General features: G+C 40.2%; 1 protein-coding gene across 11 annotated transcripts in view; it reads right to left on the bottom strand.

The window, feature by feature from the left end:
* The window catches only part of A2ML1 (alpha-2-macroglobulin like 1), an 82780-nt gene that overhangs the window by 22820 nt on the left and 45062 nt on the right, over positions 1 to 14898 (bottom strand). For all 11 annotated transcript variants that reach the window (XM_068561532.1, XM_068561524.1, XM_068561525.1 and 8 more), the window contains 11 exons: positions 10255 to 10275; positions 9376 to 9535; positions 8351 to 8435; positions 7730 to 7856; positions 7108 to 7222; positions 6664 to 6773; positions 5491 to 5658; positions 3720 to 3947; positions 1497 to 1557; positions 1104 to 1249; positions 494 to 643 (listed from right to left, as the gene is read on the bottom strand). In XM_068561532.1, coding sequence (XP_068417633.1) covers positions 494 to 643; positions 1104 to 1249; positions 1497 to 1557; positions 3720 to 3947; positions 5491 to 5658; positions 6664 to 6773; positions 7108 to 7222; positions 7730 to 7856; positions 8351 to 8435; positions 9376 to 9535; positions 10255 to 10275 — 1371 coding nt within the window. The remainder of the gene's footprint in view (positions 1 to 493; positions 644 to 1103; positions 1250 to 1496; positions 1558 to 3719; positions 3948 to 5490; positions 5659 to 6663; positions 6774 to 7107; positions 7223 to 7729; positions 7857 to 8350; positions 8436 to 9375; positions 9536 to 10254; positions 10276 to 14898) is intronic.

The raw sequence follows: 14898 nt of genomic DNA, 5'->3' as shown, positions 1-14898 counted from the left end.
TCTGATTCTGGTGGCACAGTTTACTGCTCTTGTATTATTTCTCATTATTCCAGAATTTCTTCCATCATAACCCCTTCCTCTAGTTCATCTTTTTTCATAATCTGTCACCCTTATCTCCTATTTCATCTTTCCCAATACTGACCGCTGTGACCGTATTAACCGTGTCCTTCTCATATCATCATTTCTTTCTCTCTTTTTTTTTTTTCCTTTGGCCATGCCGCATGGCTTGCGGGATCTTAGTTCCCTGACCAGGGATTGAACGCGGGCCCACGGCAGTGAAAACACAGAGTCCTAACCACTGGACTGCCAGGGAAGTCCCCATATCATCATTTCTACCTTCATTTCCATACCAGCTTTGCTACCACCTTGTGGAGATGCAGTATTTCCCTGAGACTCTCTTTCCCACTGCCTGGAATCCATCTCTTAATTCTGATGCGGTCAGTCTGTCTTCTCTGTTGACTCCCTCTTGCCACCATGTCAGCAGACCACTCACGGAGCTGTTGCTCAGCTCGCTCTCTGGTCTAAGCAGCAAGACGCTCTCATCCACGGCCCGGATCGCACACAGGGACTGGGGAGCTGCCTGCAGCTGCAGGTCCACATCTGCTCCTGGAAGCTGCTGGGAAGGTGAGAAGCCAAGGGAAACCTGGGGAAGAGAAAAGGATAACGTGGGGATCAGGTCAGCCTGGAGAGGAGGAGAAACAGTCATCACCCATATGCCCTAAGTACGGTCCCCAGCCCACTCCTTCATTTTTATACTGATTTTTCTTTGTAAAGTATTGCCCTTTAGAAACAGGGTCTTGTAACACAATTGGAAAAACTAAGCAGCACGGTAGAATAATGTAGAAAGTTTCAAAGACAGAAAGTAGAAAGAAAGAGAATTTGTGGAATAGCTATACAGAACATGTGACTTCCCAGCATGACCTTTTAAAAGAAGCGGGAGAGCTAGAGAGTTCAACAAACCATGCAAAAGATAGAGAACATGATATCCAGCTTCAATATTAACTCCTTCTTTCCCCGCCCCTGCCTTATCTCCAACCCCAGCATACACAGGCTCTCTCTCTATGTCCAGACATTTCCTTCACCCTCTTCAACTGCCATTTTACCTGATTGTCAAAGCACATCTCCACTGAGAACTGAATTTTGTCTGCTATAACACCTCCACCGGGAAAAATGGCATACATCACCAGGGAAGGATCAGGGGCTAGTCTGGAGTTGAAGGTCAATGAGAGAGAGAAGGAGCCTCCCAGTCCTGAAAGGGAAGAGGGGATATTCAGGAATGGGAGTACACACTCACCTACCAATGACATCCAACCCTGTGTTTGCATTTCTTCCTGAGCCAGCTGCAGGCCTCATGGTGCAGGTTGCTTCACACTATCCTATTCTTCTGTGGTTACTGTTATGGTCTGTTCTCATTGCTCTTACTCTTGCTTCTAGTATAAGAACTATTTCTTGGAAATGTAAAGTTTAAGTCTTCCAAGAGATGCATGAACACTCACCTTCCCTCTTAGACTTCAGGTGTTTCTGCCCCTCCATCTCCAAATTCCCTTTCCCTATTAACTAAGGAAGAGAAAAAGAAGTCATCAACAACATAGAAGTTAGAGGAGGTTAGCCTTGGCCCAATCCCTGCATCTCTCCGTAAGGAGAGGCTCCTTTCGTAGTTCTGGAGCCCAGGTCAGTACTTCATGGAACATCCTTCCGCTTGTCAAATGTTGGATGGTACCAAGAGCCCTGATGACTCTTCCTCCAGTTGGAGGTCTGCGAGAACCACGGGGTGGGTGGGAGGAGACAAAGGCCACCACTGCCTCGGAGCCAGAGAGAATAGACAGCTGACACCATTTCTTGAAGATCCCTAAGTTTTATTCTTTTATAATCCTTGTAACATAAAGTCTACTAAAATCCATCCTTGCAACCTTTTAGTTAAAAAAATTTTTTTTTATTGAAGTGTAGTTGATTTACTATGTCGGGCCAATCTCTGCTGTGCAGCAAAGTGACTCAGTTATACACATACAGACATTCTTTTTTTATATTCTTTTCCATTATGGTTCATCGCAGGAGATTAGATATAGTTCCCTATGCTCTACAGTAGGACCTTGTTGTTTATCCATTCTAAATGTAATAGTGTGCATCTACCAGCCCCAAACTCCCAGTCCATCCCTCTCCCTCCCCCCTCTCCTTGGCAACCACAAGTCTGATCTCTATGTCTGTGAGTCTGTTTCTGTTTCTTACAACCTTTTAAAAATTATCACTCAATTGAAAATTCGGTGGAGGGTAAAGGGGTTGGGGATAAATTAGGAGTTTGGGACTAACATATACACGCTACTACATATAAAATAAATAACCAACAAGTACATATTGCATAGCACAGAGAACTATAAATATTTTGTAATAACCTATAAGGGAAAAGAATCTGAAAAAGAATTTATATATATACAAATTATATATATATATATATAAAACTGAATCACTTTGCTGTACACCTGAAACTAACACAACACTGTAAATCAACTACACATCAATAAAAAATTTTTTTAAAAAATTCAGTGGAAATGAGTATACCTTGAAATTGTCTTGAGTCCTTCTGACATTTGACTCTCTGGAGGAGAAATCTCTTTTTAACTCTCCCTTCCTCTTCACTCTCCCTTGAAACTGAATTCACTGAGATGGTTTCTAAGCAGGCAGGCATCTCAGGCTCCAGTCAAGGGCCCTATGGCCAGTTTCTCAGACTATCCTCCACACTGATCAGTCCCAACTCCACTTTTCTCCTAGGCCTCTCCACACTTCTGTCCCGAAGACAGTACATGTATTATCATTCTGCCTTATTATTTCCCACCTACCTCTCCTCATTCTGTTATTTAGGATGATTGTTTTAACTTGATGAAGACACTGGAATGATTCAGGGGGAGAAATTCTCTCAGAGACTTTAAGGAGATGATAAGGCAATAAAGAGACTCTGGACCATCAAATCCAAAGTTCACCTGAGTCTAAGTTCCTCACGATCATCAAGATGACCAGTAAAACTGCTTACCTTTATATTTCTCTCAGGTTACAAGTTGTGACTTTATTTCCCCAGCAGAGCTGCTATCAATGTTAATTTTTAACCCTATGTCATCTATTTAAAAATACTGACCAATGAAACACAGAATGAAATTTATTCTGAGTCCCCATCCCCTCCTCATCCTCCCTCCTACCCATCCACCCGGCTCCCTTTCAGCCCTGGTCAGCAACATTGTCTCATTTATTCCTAGTTTTATTTCCCCACACAATTTCCCTGGACTCCTGTTCAAAATCTCTTTATTCCCCATTTCCCCCCACCTTTTATACCTATATTAACACAGTAGCCACTGGCCACAGGTGACTACTGGAGCCCGTGAAATGTAACTAGTCCAAACTCCTTTAAGTATAAAATACATACTTTGAGTTTCAAAGATTTGCAATGCAGCTGAAACACAGAATGTAAAATATCTATTAATAATTTTTTATGTTGACTTCATGTGGAAATGATCATATGTTGGATATACTAGGTTAGACAAACTATATTTTAAAAGTTAGTTTCCTCTGTCCTTTTAATTTTTTTATGGTGGCTTCTAAAAATTTAGAAATTACTTACGTGGCTTGCATTATATCTCTATCCAGACTGTCTGTTCACCCCGTCTAGCTCACTGTCTTTATTCCCTTCCCTTCCCAACACACTCTCACCCATCCCCATTTCCCAGTCTCACATAGTAGGAGAAGATGACTTCCTGGTCAGGTTCCACATCAGCTGGATCGATGTAATAATCCACCAGCACTTCCTGGGGCCGGCCACATTCCAAGATGCCATTTGGCCGCTGGAGGCCAAGGAAGCTGTGAGTTGTGTTGTAGAAGGGCTGCAGGTACAGGTAGGCATTTTCATAGTAATGAGACATTCTTTCTGGACTATATGCCATTTCTTCCAATTGGAACCTGCCCTGAGAAAGAGAGAGAGAGAAAAAAAGGCCTTAAAATTCATGTACCCCAACCGTATTGACCCCATGGACTTGTTATGATTCTCAAATCTGTACTGCCTAAGAGTGGCATGTAGATATTTCACTAGAGGTTCAACCAAGAATATTTGAGGAGTCCATAATAGTGGTTATATGCAGCAGCATGTTGATACAAAGGGGAGTAAAATAAGGGCTGAATTATAGTTATCAGGAAATAGGAAATTGTGGATAATATACCTTCACAGACTGATGCAGGGAAGAGATAACTATGACTAAGAAATTAAAGGATATATCTCAGAGGTAAGAAAACTAGGTATAGAGGATAATAATCAGTTCTAAGTGGAGTGATCGAATGATGCCTAGAGTACAGAAATAGGTAAATTAGCCACAGCAGAAATAATACGTATTTGCTTGAGTAGTGTAGCTGGATGATTGCATTAAAGGCTTCAATTCTTCATCCCTCCCCATAGCAACATCCTTTTTTATAGGTTTTTTTTCTTAATTTTATTTATTTTATTTGGTTGCACCAGGTCTTAGTTGGGGCAAGCAGGCTCCTTAGTTGAGGCACGCGTGCTCCTTAGTTGCGGCCGGCGGGCTCCTTAGTTGTGGCATTCGAACTCTTAGTTGAAGCGTGCATGTGGGATCTAGTTCCATGACCAGGGATCGAACCCAGCCTCCCTGCATTGGGAGCGCAGAGTCTGAACTGCCGCACCACCAGGGAAGTCCACTTTACCAAGTGTGCCCTTTTAGTCTAACTGTGGACCTACCATGTGACTTGTTTTTGGGAATGGGTGTTAGCACACACAAGATAAGTAGAGGCTTAGAAAAGCCCTTGCACGTCTGCTTTCGCTCTTGCATGTCTGCTTTTGCTCTTGCATGTCTGCTTTTGCTCTTGCATCTCTTCACTGCCATGGGAATATACCTGGGCTAGCTCGGTGGATCGTGAGACGTGTGGAGCGCCAGCCTACAGTCAGCTGACCCACAGACATAAGGAAGTCCACCAAGATCGGTAGAGCTGCCCTTCTGTCTACCCAGCTACAGGAGCAATAAACGCTTCCTGTTGTGTACACTAAAGTTCTGTAGTTGTCTGCTAAACAGTAGTGTGTGGCAATTGATAACTGATACAAGTAACCTTCCCTATAGGTTAGGCAAAACCTAGAATTCTCTTCTTTGTTATTTTAATGAGTAACAGAAAGAGGGAAAAGGGGAATAGGAGGAAGAAGATGACTCTGAACCACTTTTTCCTCCCTAATCTGATTTCAAATAAAGGATCAGACAGAGATGGAGTTAAGTTATAAAATGAATTAGTAGAAATAGCAATTTTTATCTGAAGGTCATTTATTTGATTGGTATTAAAAATGGGATCTAAGAAAAACTTTTTGTCAACTGAAGGGCAGGATTGGTGAATGGGGGAGATGGAATTCCCCAGGGGTGGTGGGTGGTGGTGTAGTGGGGGGAAAAGGAAAATTTTGACGTTTTCCTTCAGGGAGGCCTTCCTTGCTGGAAAGCTGGACCTCCCAGTGCTTACCTCCAGAGAAATGCCTTTCCTGTCCCAATTAACCGTGTCCAGCTTGAAGGGAGCAAGACCTTCGTTGTCAGTAGTTAGGGTCTGCTTGATGGTTCCATTTTTGTCACCAATCACCAGAAACACTGAATGATGCTTGAGGGGGGAGCCATCATGGCCCCTAACTCTTATCTGAGGGGTGAAGGTCATTAGGGCATTAGAGTCAGGTTTAGTGTAAGTTTGAAACTGTAAGAATACATTTCAGGAAAGAGTCCAGAGAAAGGTAAATGTGATTCAGTGGTTGGAAAGTAGGATCTATGAGGAACTGAGAAACACACAGAAGTAGCTTGGCCTGGAGCAGAAGTAGATTTGCCACATGGCTTATCAAGCGTCGGGGCCCTTCATTTGCATACACCCCTGCCAAGGCTCTGTACATTTTTTTTGCTTTCATTTTCCTACAGAGAGTCCCCTTCCACTCCTAAATTGTATAATCCTTAGGCTCTAAGAAAGTCCGCATCTACTCTTGGTCTAGAGAAAAGATGACTAAGGAATAAATGGATCTAAATATGTACAACATTCTTGTGTTCAGCAGTTGTTTGGGAAGTGAAGAAAGCTAAGCTGGAGAGAGGGGTAGATTGCTAGGAATCAGCAAGAAAACACTACCAATTTTTAAATCGCTAAAAACAATGCTTAAGGAGCTATAAATGGCTCTCTGTCACAGGAAGCTTGATATTAACCTTGCCTAGATGCAGAAGCTCAGACTAGATGATCTCTCCAGATAACCTGCAGCTCTAAAATTCAAAGATTTAAACATGAGAATGTGAACCCCTGGCATTAGGAAGGGCACTGAAGTCACATTAATATTCAAGGCACATCTCATATGAGATTAAGGACACACAGTGCAAGGAGTTAAGCACATACTCGAGAGGCAGGTTGCCTGGCTTTGATCATAGTTAACACTTATGAGCTTATGACCTTGGGAAAATCACTTCACCTCTCTGTGCCTCAGCCTCCTTATTTGTAAAATAGGGCCAATAAGAGTGCCTAACTCAGGATTGTTGTAAAGATTAAACAAGTGAATACACATAAAGTACTTCGAACAATGCTAAGTTAGCTATTATTATATGTGTACAGGAAGGAGGTGACAGTGGATGGTTAAGCATTTTTTGGTCTGTGCAGAGACAAGTTTTAACATACCTTTCCACTGAAGGGGAAATTAGGGTAATAATAATCACTGGTGTCTTCAAATGTCATTGATTCCGTTTGTGCAGAAATGAAGATATCCCGAGTGGTATTGGCTTCCACTCCTGCAGAGGGAAACCAGATGTATGATGATCTAAAAACCTGATATCCTCACCTTCATGTTTAACATAAAATCCCTGAAAGGATGGTGTCACTGGAAGTAGGGAGCTGAATATATTTCTGGCCAAAGATCCAAACCAACTCCTCCTCCCCAAACTTTTGGAGAAACAGGGAGTGGATGGCAGAGGGAATCTGGCACTTCCCTTTGACTGTGAACTAGGAACAGAGTCCCTTCCAAACAGCGATGAGGGTGGGTCTTGAGTCCTCTGAGTAGGTCTGTCTCTGGGACAGCTCTTTCCCTTTCTCTTTTCTTAATGAACCAAGGAGCATCTCACTTACCTGTCCCTTCCTCCACGATAGTAGCCACGATATTGATGTCCTGGTGGTAAGAATGCCCAGTGAGGCTGAAGGTAGACATGGCCACAGAAGCTGAGACGCATCCTGCTTTGTCAGTCTAGTGACACAGTCAGAGAGAGAGAGAGGGAGAGAGAGAGGATGAATAACCTAATCTTTACTTCCATTTCATGATGGAAGAAATTTCCATTTCTTCCTGTAGAAGAAAATAATTTCTCATCTCTATACTTTCATTTCTCCATTTTTAAGATAGAAACCCCATCCCATAACATGAAGTATACACCCACACATATATAATCATAAAGCAACTTGGAAGTTCCAAGATATGAGGAGAAAAGAACCCACTTCAGAACAGGAAAATTTTATCTCCCAACGGTTTAGGTTAATTTCTTGATTCCAAGGCAGATTCTAAAAGGCTTTATCTTTTGTGGGGATAAAAAAAGACTGCCTGGTTCTTTGGAACTGGGATAATAACCATGTGAAATGTTTTCTGCTTTGGGTTTTTGTTTGTTTGTTTGTTTGTTTTTAACCACTTTTCTATATTGGTGCTTACTTACTCTTTAGGACATAGGAATTAAGGTTCCTTTTCTACATCCCATTTACTCACCTTTCCAGAGATATTCTTGCATCTGTCAGGTAGGTGTTCCTCTTCTGGCTCTCGATACCAGTAATTATATGCCTTTTGACACACTGATGCCTTCACTGTCCCTAGCACAGGCTTTCCATAGGTGTACCTAACCCAGAAAAGCATGAGGAGTCAGAGTTGGGCAATTCTACTTATGATCCAACCCTCCTCCCCCAAACAACACTTTTCCTTCTCTCTCACATTCCCACCTCTGGAAGTACTCTGACAGTCCTAGCCTTCTCCAGCTCTCATTCACATCCCTGCTTTGCTCAAAACCTTAGAGTATTGCCATTTCACAATAAATACCATCCAAAGGACAACAACAGTGTCTTTCTTTTTCCTTACTCCTATTTCCCCATGGGATTCAATATTGTGCTCTGTACAAAGGAGACACTAAATCAGTCATGCTGGCTGAGAGAGCAGTGGAAAGTAAGCACAGAAGCACAATTAGAACATGCATTCTTGCAGAACTCGTGACTCTGGACTACATAAAGCATCCCAAGGTTTAGCTGCTACCTCCACAATCCCTCTTTCCATAACACTCCCTCACAACATCTCTCAATATAGCTTTAATCCTCACTGGATCCAGAGCTTTATTCTTACCGACAGCAAATTTTCACTAAGAAAGAGTCTTCTACCATTGATAACTGTTTGGGTTCCACCACTTCCAACTTAAACTTAGGCAGCACTGGAGAGAGATGGAAAACAAAGAGGAAGAAGGTTTGACCATATAGGTAGTGGTCAAAAAGGTAGTTTAAAGTAGAGGGGTATAAAGCAGTGATAATTAATTAGCTAGTTAAATTAACGGGGCATTATTAAGGTAAAATGCTCCTGAAGTTATTAGCTGGTTTAGCACTAAAATGAATAAATAATCCCTCTGAGTTTTTTTTGTTTCTAGGTAAGAAGTGGATTTATTTAGAGAGAAACACACTCCACAGATAGAGTGTGGCCCATCTCAGAAGGCGAGAGGCCCAAGAATATGGGGCAGTTAGTTTTTATGGGCTGGGTAATTTCATAGGCTAATGAGTGGGAGGATTATTCCAACTATTTTGGGGACGGGGCAGAGATTTCCAGGAATTGGGCCACTGTCCACTTTTTGATCTCTGATGGTCAGCCTCGGAACTGTCATGGCTCTGGTGGGTGTGCCACTTAGCTTATGCTAATGTATTACAATGAGCGTATAAGGAGGCTCAAGGTCCACTGGAAGTCAAATCTTCTGCCATCTTGGACCTAGTTCCATAGTAGATTTTACTTGACCTTTGCTGATTTTGACACAAGATTATGTCCGGGCTTCCCTGGTGGCGCAGTGGTTGGGAGTCTGCCTGCCAGTGTGGGGGACATGGGTTCGAGCCCTGGTCTGGGAGGATCCCACATGCCGCGGAGCAACAAGGCCCGTGAGCCACAACTACTGAGCCTGCACATCTGGAGCCTGTGCTCCGCAACTAGAGAGGCCGCGACAGTGAGAGGCCCGTGCACTGTGATGAAGAGTGGCCCCACTCGCCGCAACTGGAGAAAGCCCTCGCACAGAAACGAAGACCCAACACAGCCAAAAATAAATAAAATAAAATAAATTAAAAAATAAAAAAAGATTATGTCCAACACTTTGACCTACTAAGTCTCCCACCTACCATATTCTTCCACACTGAAGGTGCCAAAGGTCTTGTCCTCTGCCACGGCCACACTGTAGGTGCCCAGCGTCGCCTCTGGTGCCAGTTGGAAGGACAGATCTACAATGCCTTCCTTGGGCACCACGTTCAGCCACTGTGCAATCCTATTGTTGTTTGGATCCTGTGTCCATTAAAAAGAAATCCCATGACGTGCCTGCCTCTTTGATTCCCACCCTGCACTGCAGAAAGCATGTAAAGAAGCAAAAAGAACCTAAAGAATCCCACCCATTGCTCGTGACCCCCATGGTCTGTGTCCAGGAAGAAAAGGGCCCTTGTGGATTCAAACGATCAGACTGAGTCCTTTAAAATGTTATCATGTTTCAGAAAGTGGGATTTAGAATGCCCTTTACAAAGAGTGATTATTCTTGGTCCTTAAGTGGGGCAATGCTGAGGGGACTGATTGTAAGATACCTGAATGATAGGTAATTTGACAGAAAAATGGAGGGGAAGCTGTGAGGAATTTCACCTTCTTAATACTTCTCACAGGTATTCTTGTCATGTTCAATGGTTGAGCGTCTGTGATAATAGCCAACCCAAAGACTAAGAGTACAGAACCAACCCTCGTTGGATTGACACAGTGCAGAGAAGGTACAGGCATCAGAGTAGGAAGGTTCATCACTATAGAGGTTGGTGTCCTTATTTACAGAGGTTTAACACTGAGAGGGGCAGGGTGGGCAGAGGCAAGAGAACAGGCACAGCTTAGGCGGGATTGCAGGTACTTTGTGCTGGTGCAGAGTCTCAGGCTCTGGGCCAAGATCTCAGAGTCGTTGCTGACTTCAAGCTTTAGCACCAACCACCTTCTCCACAACTGACAGAAAAGAAAAAGAAACTTCTACTTACTTGCAGTTCCACAATGGTGTACTGAAAAGGAAAACCAGATAATATGGGTTAAAGAAGAACTTTCAATAAGGATAGGCTTGCTGAAAGCAAAAAGTTCACGAAGGTCTCTCTCTTTCTCTGTTGCCCACTCCTTCCTTTCTAAATGTCTCTTTTGTGCCCTGGTAAGAGTAACAGTGGGGCAAAGGCTTATTGGCTGGGGGAGGAGAAGGAAGAGCTTTCCTAAAGGGATTGCCAGTATCCAAAAAATTTGAAGAAATGGAACTTCAGACCCTCAGCATCCATCAGTGCTCTGTGACTGAGCTCTTCCACAACATGCCCTAAGAGAAAATATTAGTATCTGGAGGCTCCACCATGTTTAAACCTCTTCTTGGTAGCTGACGTTCTCCTGGCCTCCTCCTCCACTTTCTGAATGCCAGTGAGCAGGAACCTTTCAAGCACTGCAAAATAATTTCTTTTAAAAAAAATGTTTAAAAGAGCTCCATCAAAGGATCATGTACCATTTCCTCAGGCAAATGGATATTAAAACCACTAAGTTTAATTGGAGAATGAGTCATTGTGCTAGTTGTCAAAGTGTCACCCCAAAATTACTTGCTAATTTCAAAAAAAGGACACACCTTATCATTGGAGAAATTAGGCTGTCATCACCTTAACTAAGTAATCAAACTCACCATCACTAATAACGGGACAACCTGACATTATGTGCCTCCAGAGATGTATTTGAGGTTCACAGCATTACCTATTTTTCTTTCACCAAATATTTTTACCGAAAGTTTAGCTTAAACCTAATTAAGACTTCAGAGCTACTTCCAGAAGATAAAGGAACAAGTTCTATTACACAGTAAGGAAATAATCAGGCAAATCAAGAATATCAAATATTCCATAAGACAACTAGGCTTCCTCAAAAGTCAATATCATATTCCAGAATGGGGACATTCTATAAGTCATCTAGCCTGATCTCTCTCTCACTCTCTCTCTCAAAAAAAAAGTCAATCTAATATGAAAATAAGGGGGATTTGTTTCGATTAAGAGAAATTTTTAAAATGTAACAATCAAATGTAATGCATGAATTTGATCAGATCATAGTTTGGAAAAAAAAAACTCAGTTATTTGGAAAAATTAGAACTGAACATTAAATGATATTAAATAATTATTGTTAATTTTCTAAGGTGTTATAATAATATGATGATTATTTAAGATACACTTTTAAAAGATGCAGGCACCTAAATAAATAAAGCAAATATTAACAGACATAAAGGGAGGAATTGACAGTAACACAATAATAGTAGGGGACTTTAACACCCCATGTACATCAATGGACAGGTCATCCAGAAAGACACTCAGTAGGGAAACACTGGCTTTAAATGACTTATTAGACCAAATGAACATATATATGTTCATATATATATGAACATATATATATATATTTATATATATAATATAATATAGAACATTCTATCCAAAAGCAGCCAAATACACATTCTTTTCAAGAGCACATTGAACATTATAGCATGATAGACACATGATAGGCCACAAAAAGAATCTCAATAAATTTAAGAAAACTGAAATCATATCAAGTATCTTTTTCAACCATGACACTATGAGACTAAAAATCAACTACAAGAAAAAAACAACAAAAAACATAAACCCATGGAGGCTAATCAACAGGTTATTAGACAACCAATGGATCACTGAAAAAAATCAAAAAATAAAATACTTGGAGACAAACAAAACCAAAAACACAATGATACAAAATCTATGGGATGCAGCAAAAGCAATTCTAAGAGGGAAGTTTATAGTAATACAAGCCTACCTCAGGAAATAAGAAAAATCTCAAAAAAACCCCACAACCTAACCTTACATCTAAAGGAACTAGAAAAGAAGAACAAACAGAACCCAAAGTTAGTGGAAGGAAATTATAAAGATCAGAGCAGAAATAAATGAAATAGAGGCAAAAAAAAAAAAAAAAAATAGAAAAGATCAATGAAACTAAGAGCTGATTCCTCAAAAAAGATAAACAAATTGATAAGCCTTTAGCCAGACTCATCAAGAAAAAAAAGAGAGGGCCCAAATTAATAAAACCAAAAATGAAAAAGGAGAAGTGACAATCAACACCACAGAAATACAAAGGTTTGTAAGAGATTACCATGAATAATCACCCATCAATAAAATGGACAACCTAGAAGAAATGGACAAATTTCTAGAACTGTACAATCTCCCAAGACTAAACTGGAAGAAATAGAAAATATGAACAGACCAATTATCATTAATAAAATTGAATCAGTAATTTAAAAAAAACTCCCAACACACAGAACTCCAGGACCAGATGGCTTCACAGATGACTTCTATCAAACATTTAGAGAAGAGTTCTCAAACTATTCCAAAAAATTGCAGAGGAAGGAATGCTTTACAACTTATTCTACGAGGTCAGCATCACCCTGATACCAAAACCAGACAAAGATATCACAAAAAAAGAAAATTAAAGGCCAATATCACTGATGAACATGGATGCAAAAATCTTCAGTAAAATGTTAGCAAGCCAAATCCAACAGTACATTAAAATGATCATACAACATGATCAAGTGGAATTTATCCTAAGGATGCAAGGATGATTCAATACCCACAAATCAATCAATGTGAAACACCAAACAAATTGAAGAATAAAAATCACGTGACCATCTCAATAGACACATAAAAAGCTTTTGACAAGATTAAACATCCATTTATAATTTAAAAAAAAACTCTCAACAAAGTGGGTATAGAGGGAACATACCTCAACATAATAAAGGCCATATATGACAAGCCCACAGCTAACATCATACTCAACAGTGAAAAGCTGAAAGCACTTCCTCTAAGATCAGGAACAAGACATTGATTCCCACTCTCAAAACTTTTATTCAACATAGAATTGGAAGTCCTAGTCACAGCAATCAGACAAGAAAAAGTAATAAAAGGAATCCAAATCAGAAAGCAAGAAGTAAAACTGTCATTGTTTATAGACAGCATGATACTATACATAGAAAATCCTAAAGATGCCACCAAAAAAATAACTAAAACTCACCAATAAATTTGGTAAGGTTACAGATACAAAATTAATATACAGAAATCTGTTTCATTTCTATACACTATCAGAAAGAGAAATTAAGAAAATGATCCCAATTACAATCACATCAAAAAGAATAAAATACCTAGGAATAAATCTGAGGACGTAAAAGACCAGTACTCAGAAAACTATAAGACACTGATGAAAGAAATTGAAGATGATACAAACAATGGAAAGAGATAACATGTTCATGGATTGGAAGAATTAATATTGTTAAAATGACCATACTACCCAAGGCAATCTACAGACTCAATGCAATCCCTATCAAAATACCAATGGCATTTTTCACAGAACTAGAATAAATAATTCTAAAATTTGTATGGAAACACAATAGACGCCAAATAGCCAAAACAATCTTGAGAAAGAAGAACAAAGCTGCAGGCATCATGCTCCCTGATTTCAAACTATACTACAAACCTATAGTAATCAAAATGGTAGGGTACTGGCACAAAACCAGATACATAGATCAATGGAATAGAATAGAGAGCCCAGAAATGAGCCCACACATATATGGGCAATTAATCTACAACAAAGGAGGTAAGAATATATAATGGGGAAAAGACATCCTCTTCAATAAATGGCACTGGGAAAGCTGGACAGCTACATGCAAAAGAATCAAAGTAGTCTACTCTCTCACACCATACACAAAAATAAATTCAAAATGTATTAAAGACTTAAATGTTAAACCTGAAACCATAAAAATTCTAGAAGAAAACATAGGCTGTAAACTCTTTGGCATTGGTCTTAGTAATTATTTTTTGGATATGTCTCCTCAGGTAAGGGAAGAAAAAGGAAAAAAATTTTAATGGCACTACATCAAACTAAAAAGCTTTTTCACAGTGAAGGAAACTATCAACAAAATGAAAAGGCTGCCTACTGAATGGGAGAAGATATTTGCAAATGATATATCTGATAAAGGGTTAATATCCAAAATATACAAAGATTTCATACAACTCAACATCAAAAAAAGCAACCCGATAAAAAAAAACAAAAAATGGGCAGGACTTCCCTGGTGGCGCAGTGGTTAAGAATCCGCCTGGCAATGCAGGGGACACGGATTCAAGCCCTGGTCCGGGAAGATCCAACATGCCACGGAGCAACTAAGCCCATGTGCCACAACTACTGAGCCTGTGCTCTAGAGCCCGCGAGCCACAACTACTGAGTCCACGCACTGCAACTACTGAAGCCTGCATGCCTAGAGCCCGTGCTCCACAACAAGAGAAGCCACCGCAATGAGAAGCCCGTGCAGTGCAACAGAGTAGCCCCCATTCGCCACAACTAGAGAAAGCCCACGCAGCAATGAAGACCCAATGCAACCAAAAAATTTTAAAAAGAAGATGTAATATATATATATATATATATATATATATATATATATATATATGCATATTATATAAGATGTAATATATATATATATTATATATATATAAGATGTTATATATATATATATATAATGGCATATTACTCAGCCATAAAAAAGAATGAAGTCTTGCCATTTGCAACAACATGGATGGACCTAGAGGGCATTATGCTAAGTGAAATAA

This window comes from Eschrichtius robustus, chromosome 13 (genome assembly GCF_028021215.1).
Source record: "Eschrichtius robustus isolate mEscRob2 chromosome 13, mEscRob2.pri, whole genome shotgun sequence".
NCBI lineage: Eukaryota > Metazoa > Chordata > Mammalia > Artiodactyla > Eschrichtiidae > Eschrichtius > Eschrichtius robustus.
Note: the sequence above shows the minus strand (reverse complement) of the source record. Positions and strands in the feature narration are given on the sequence as shown.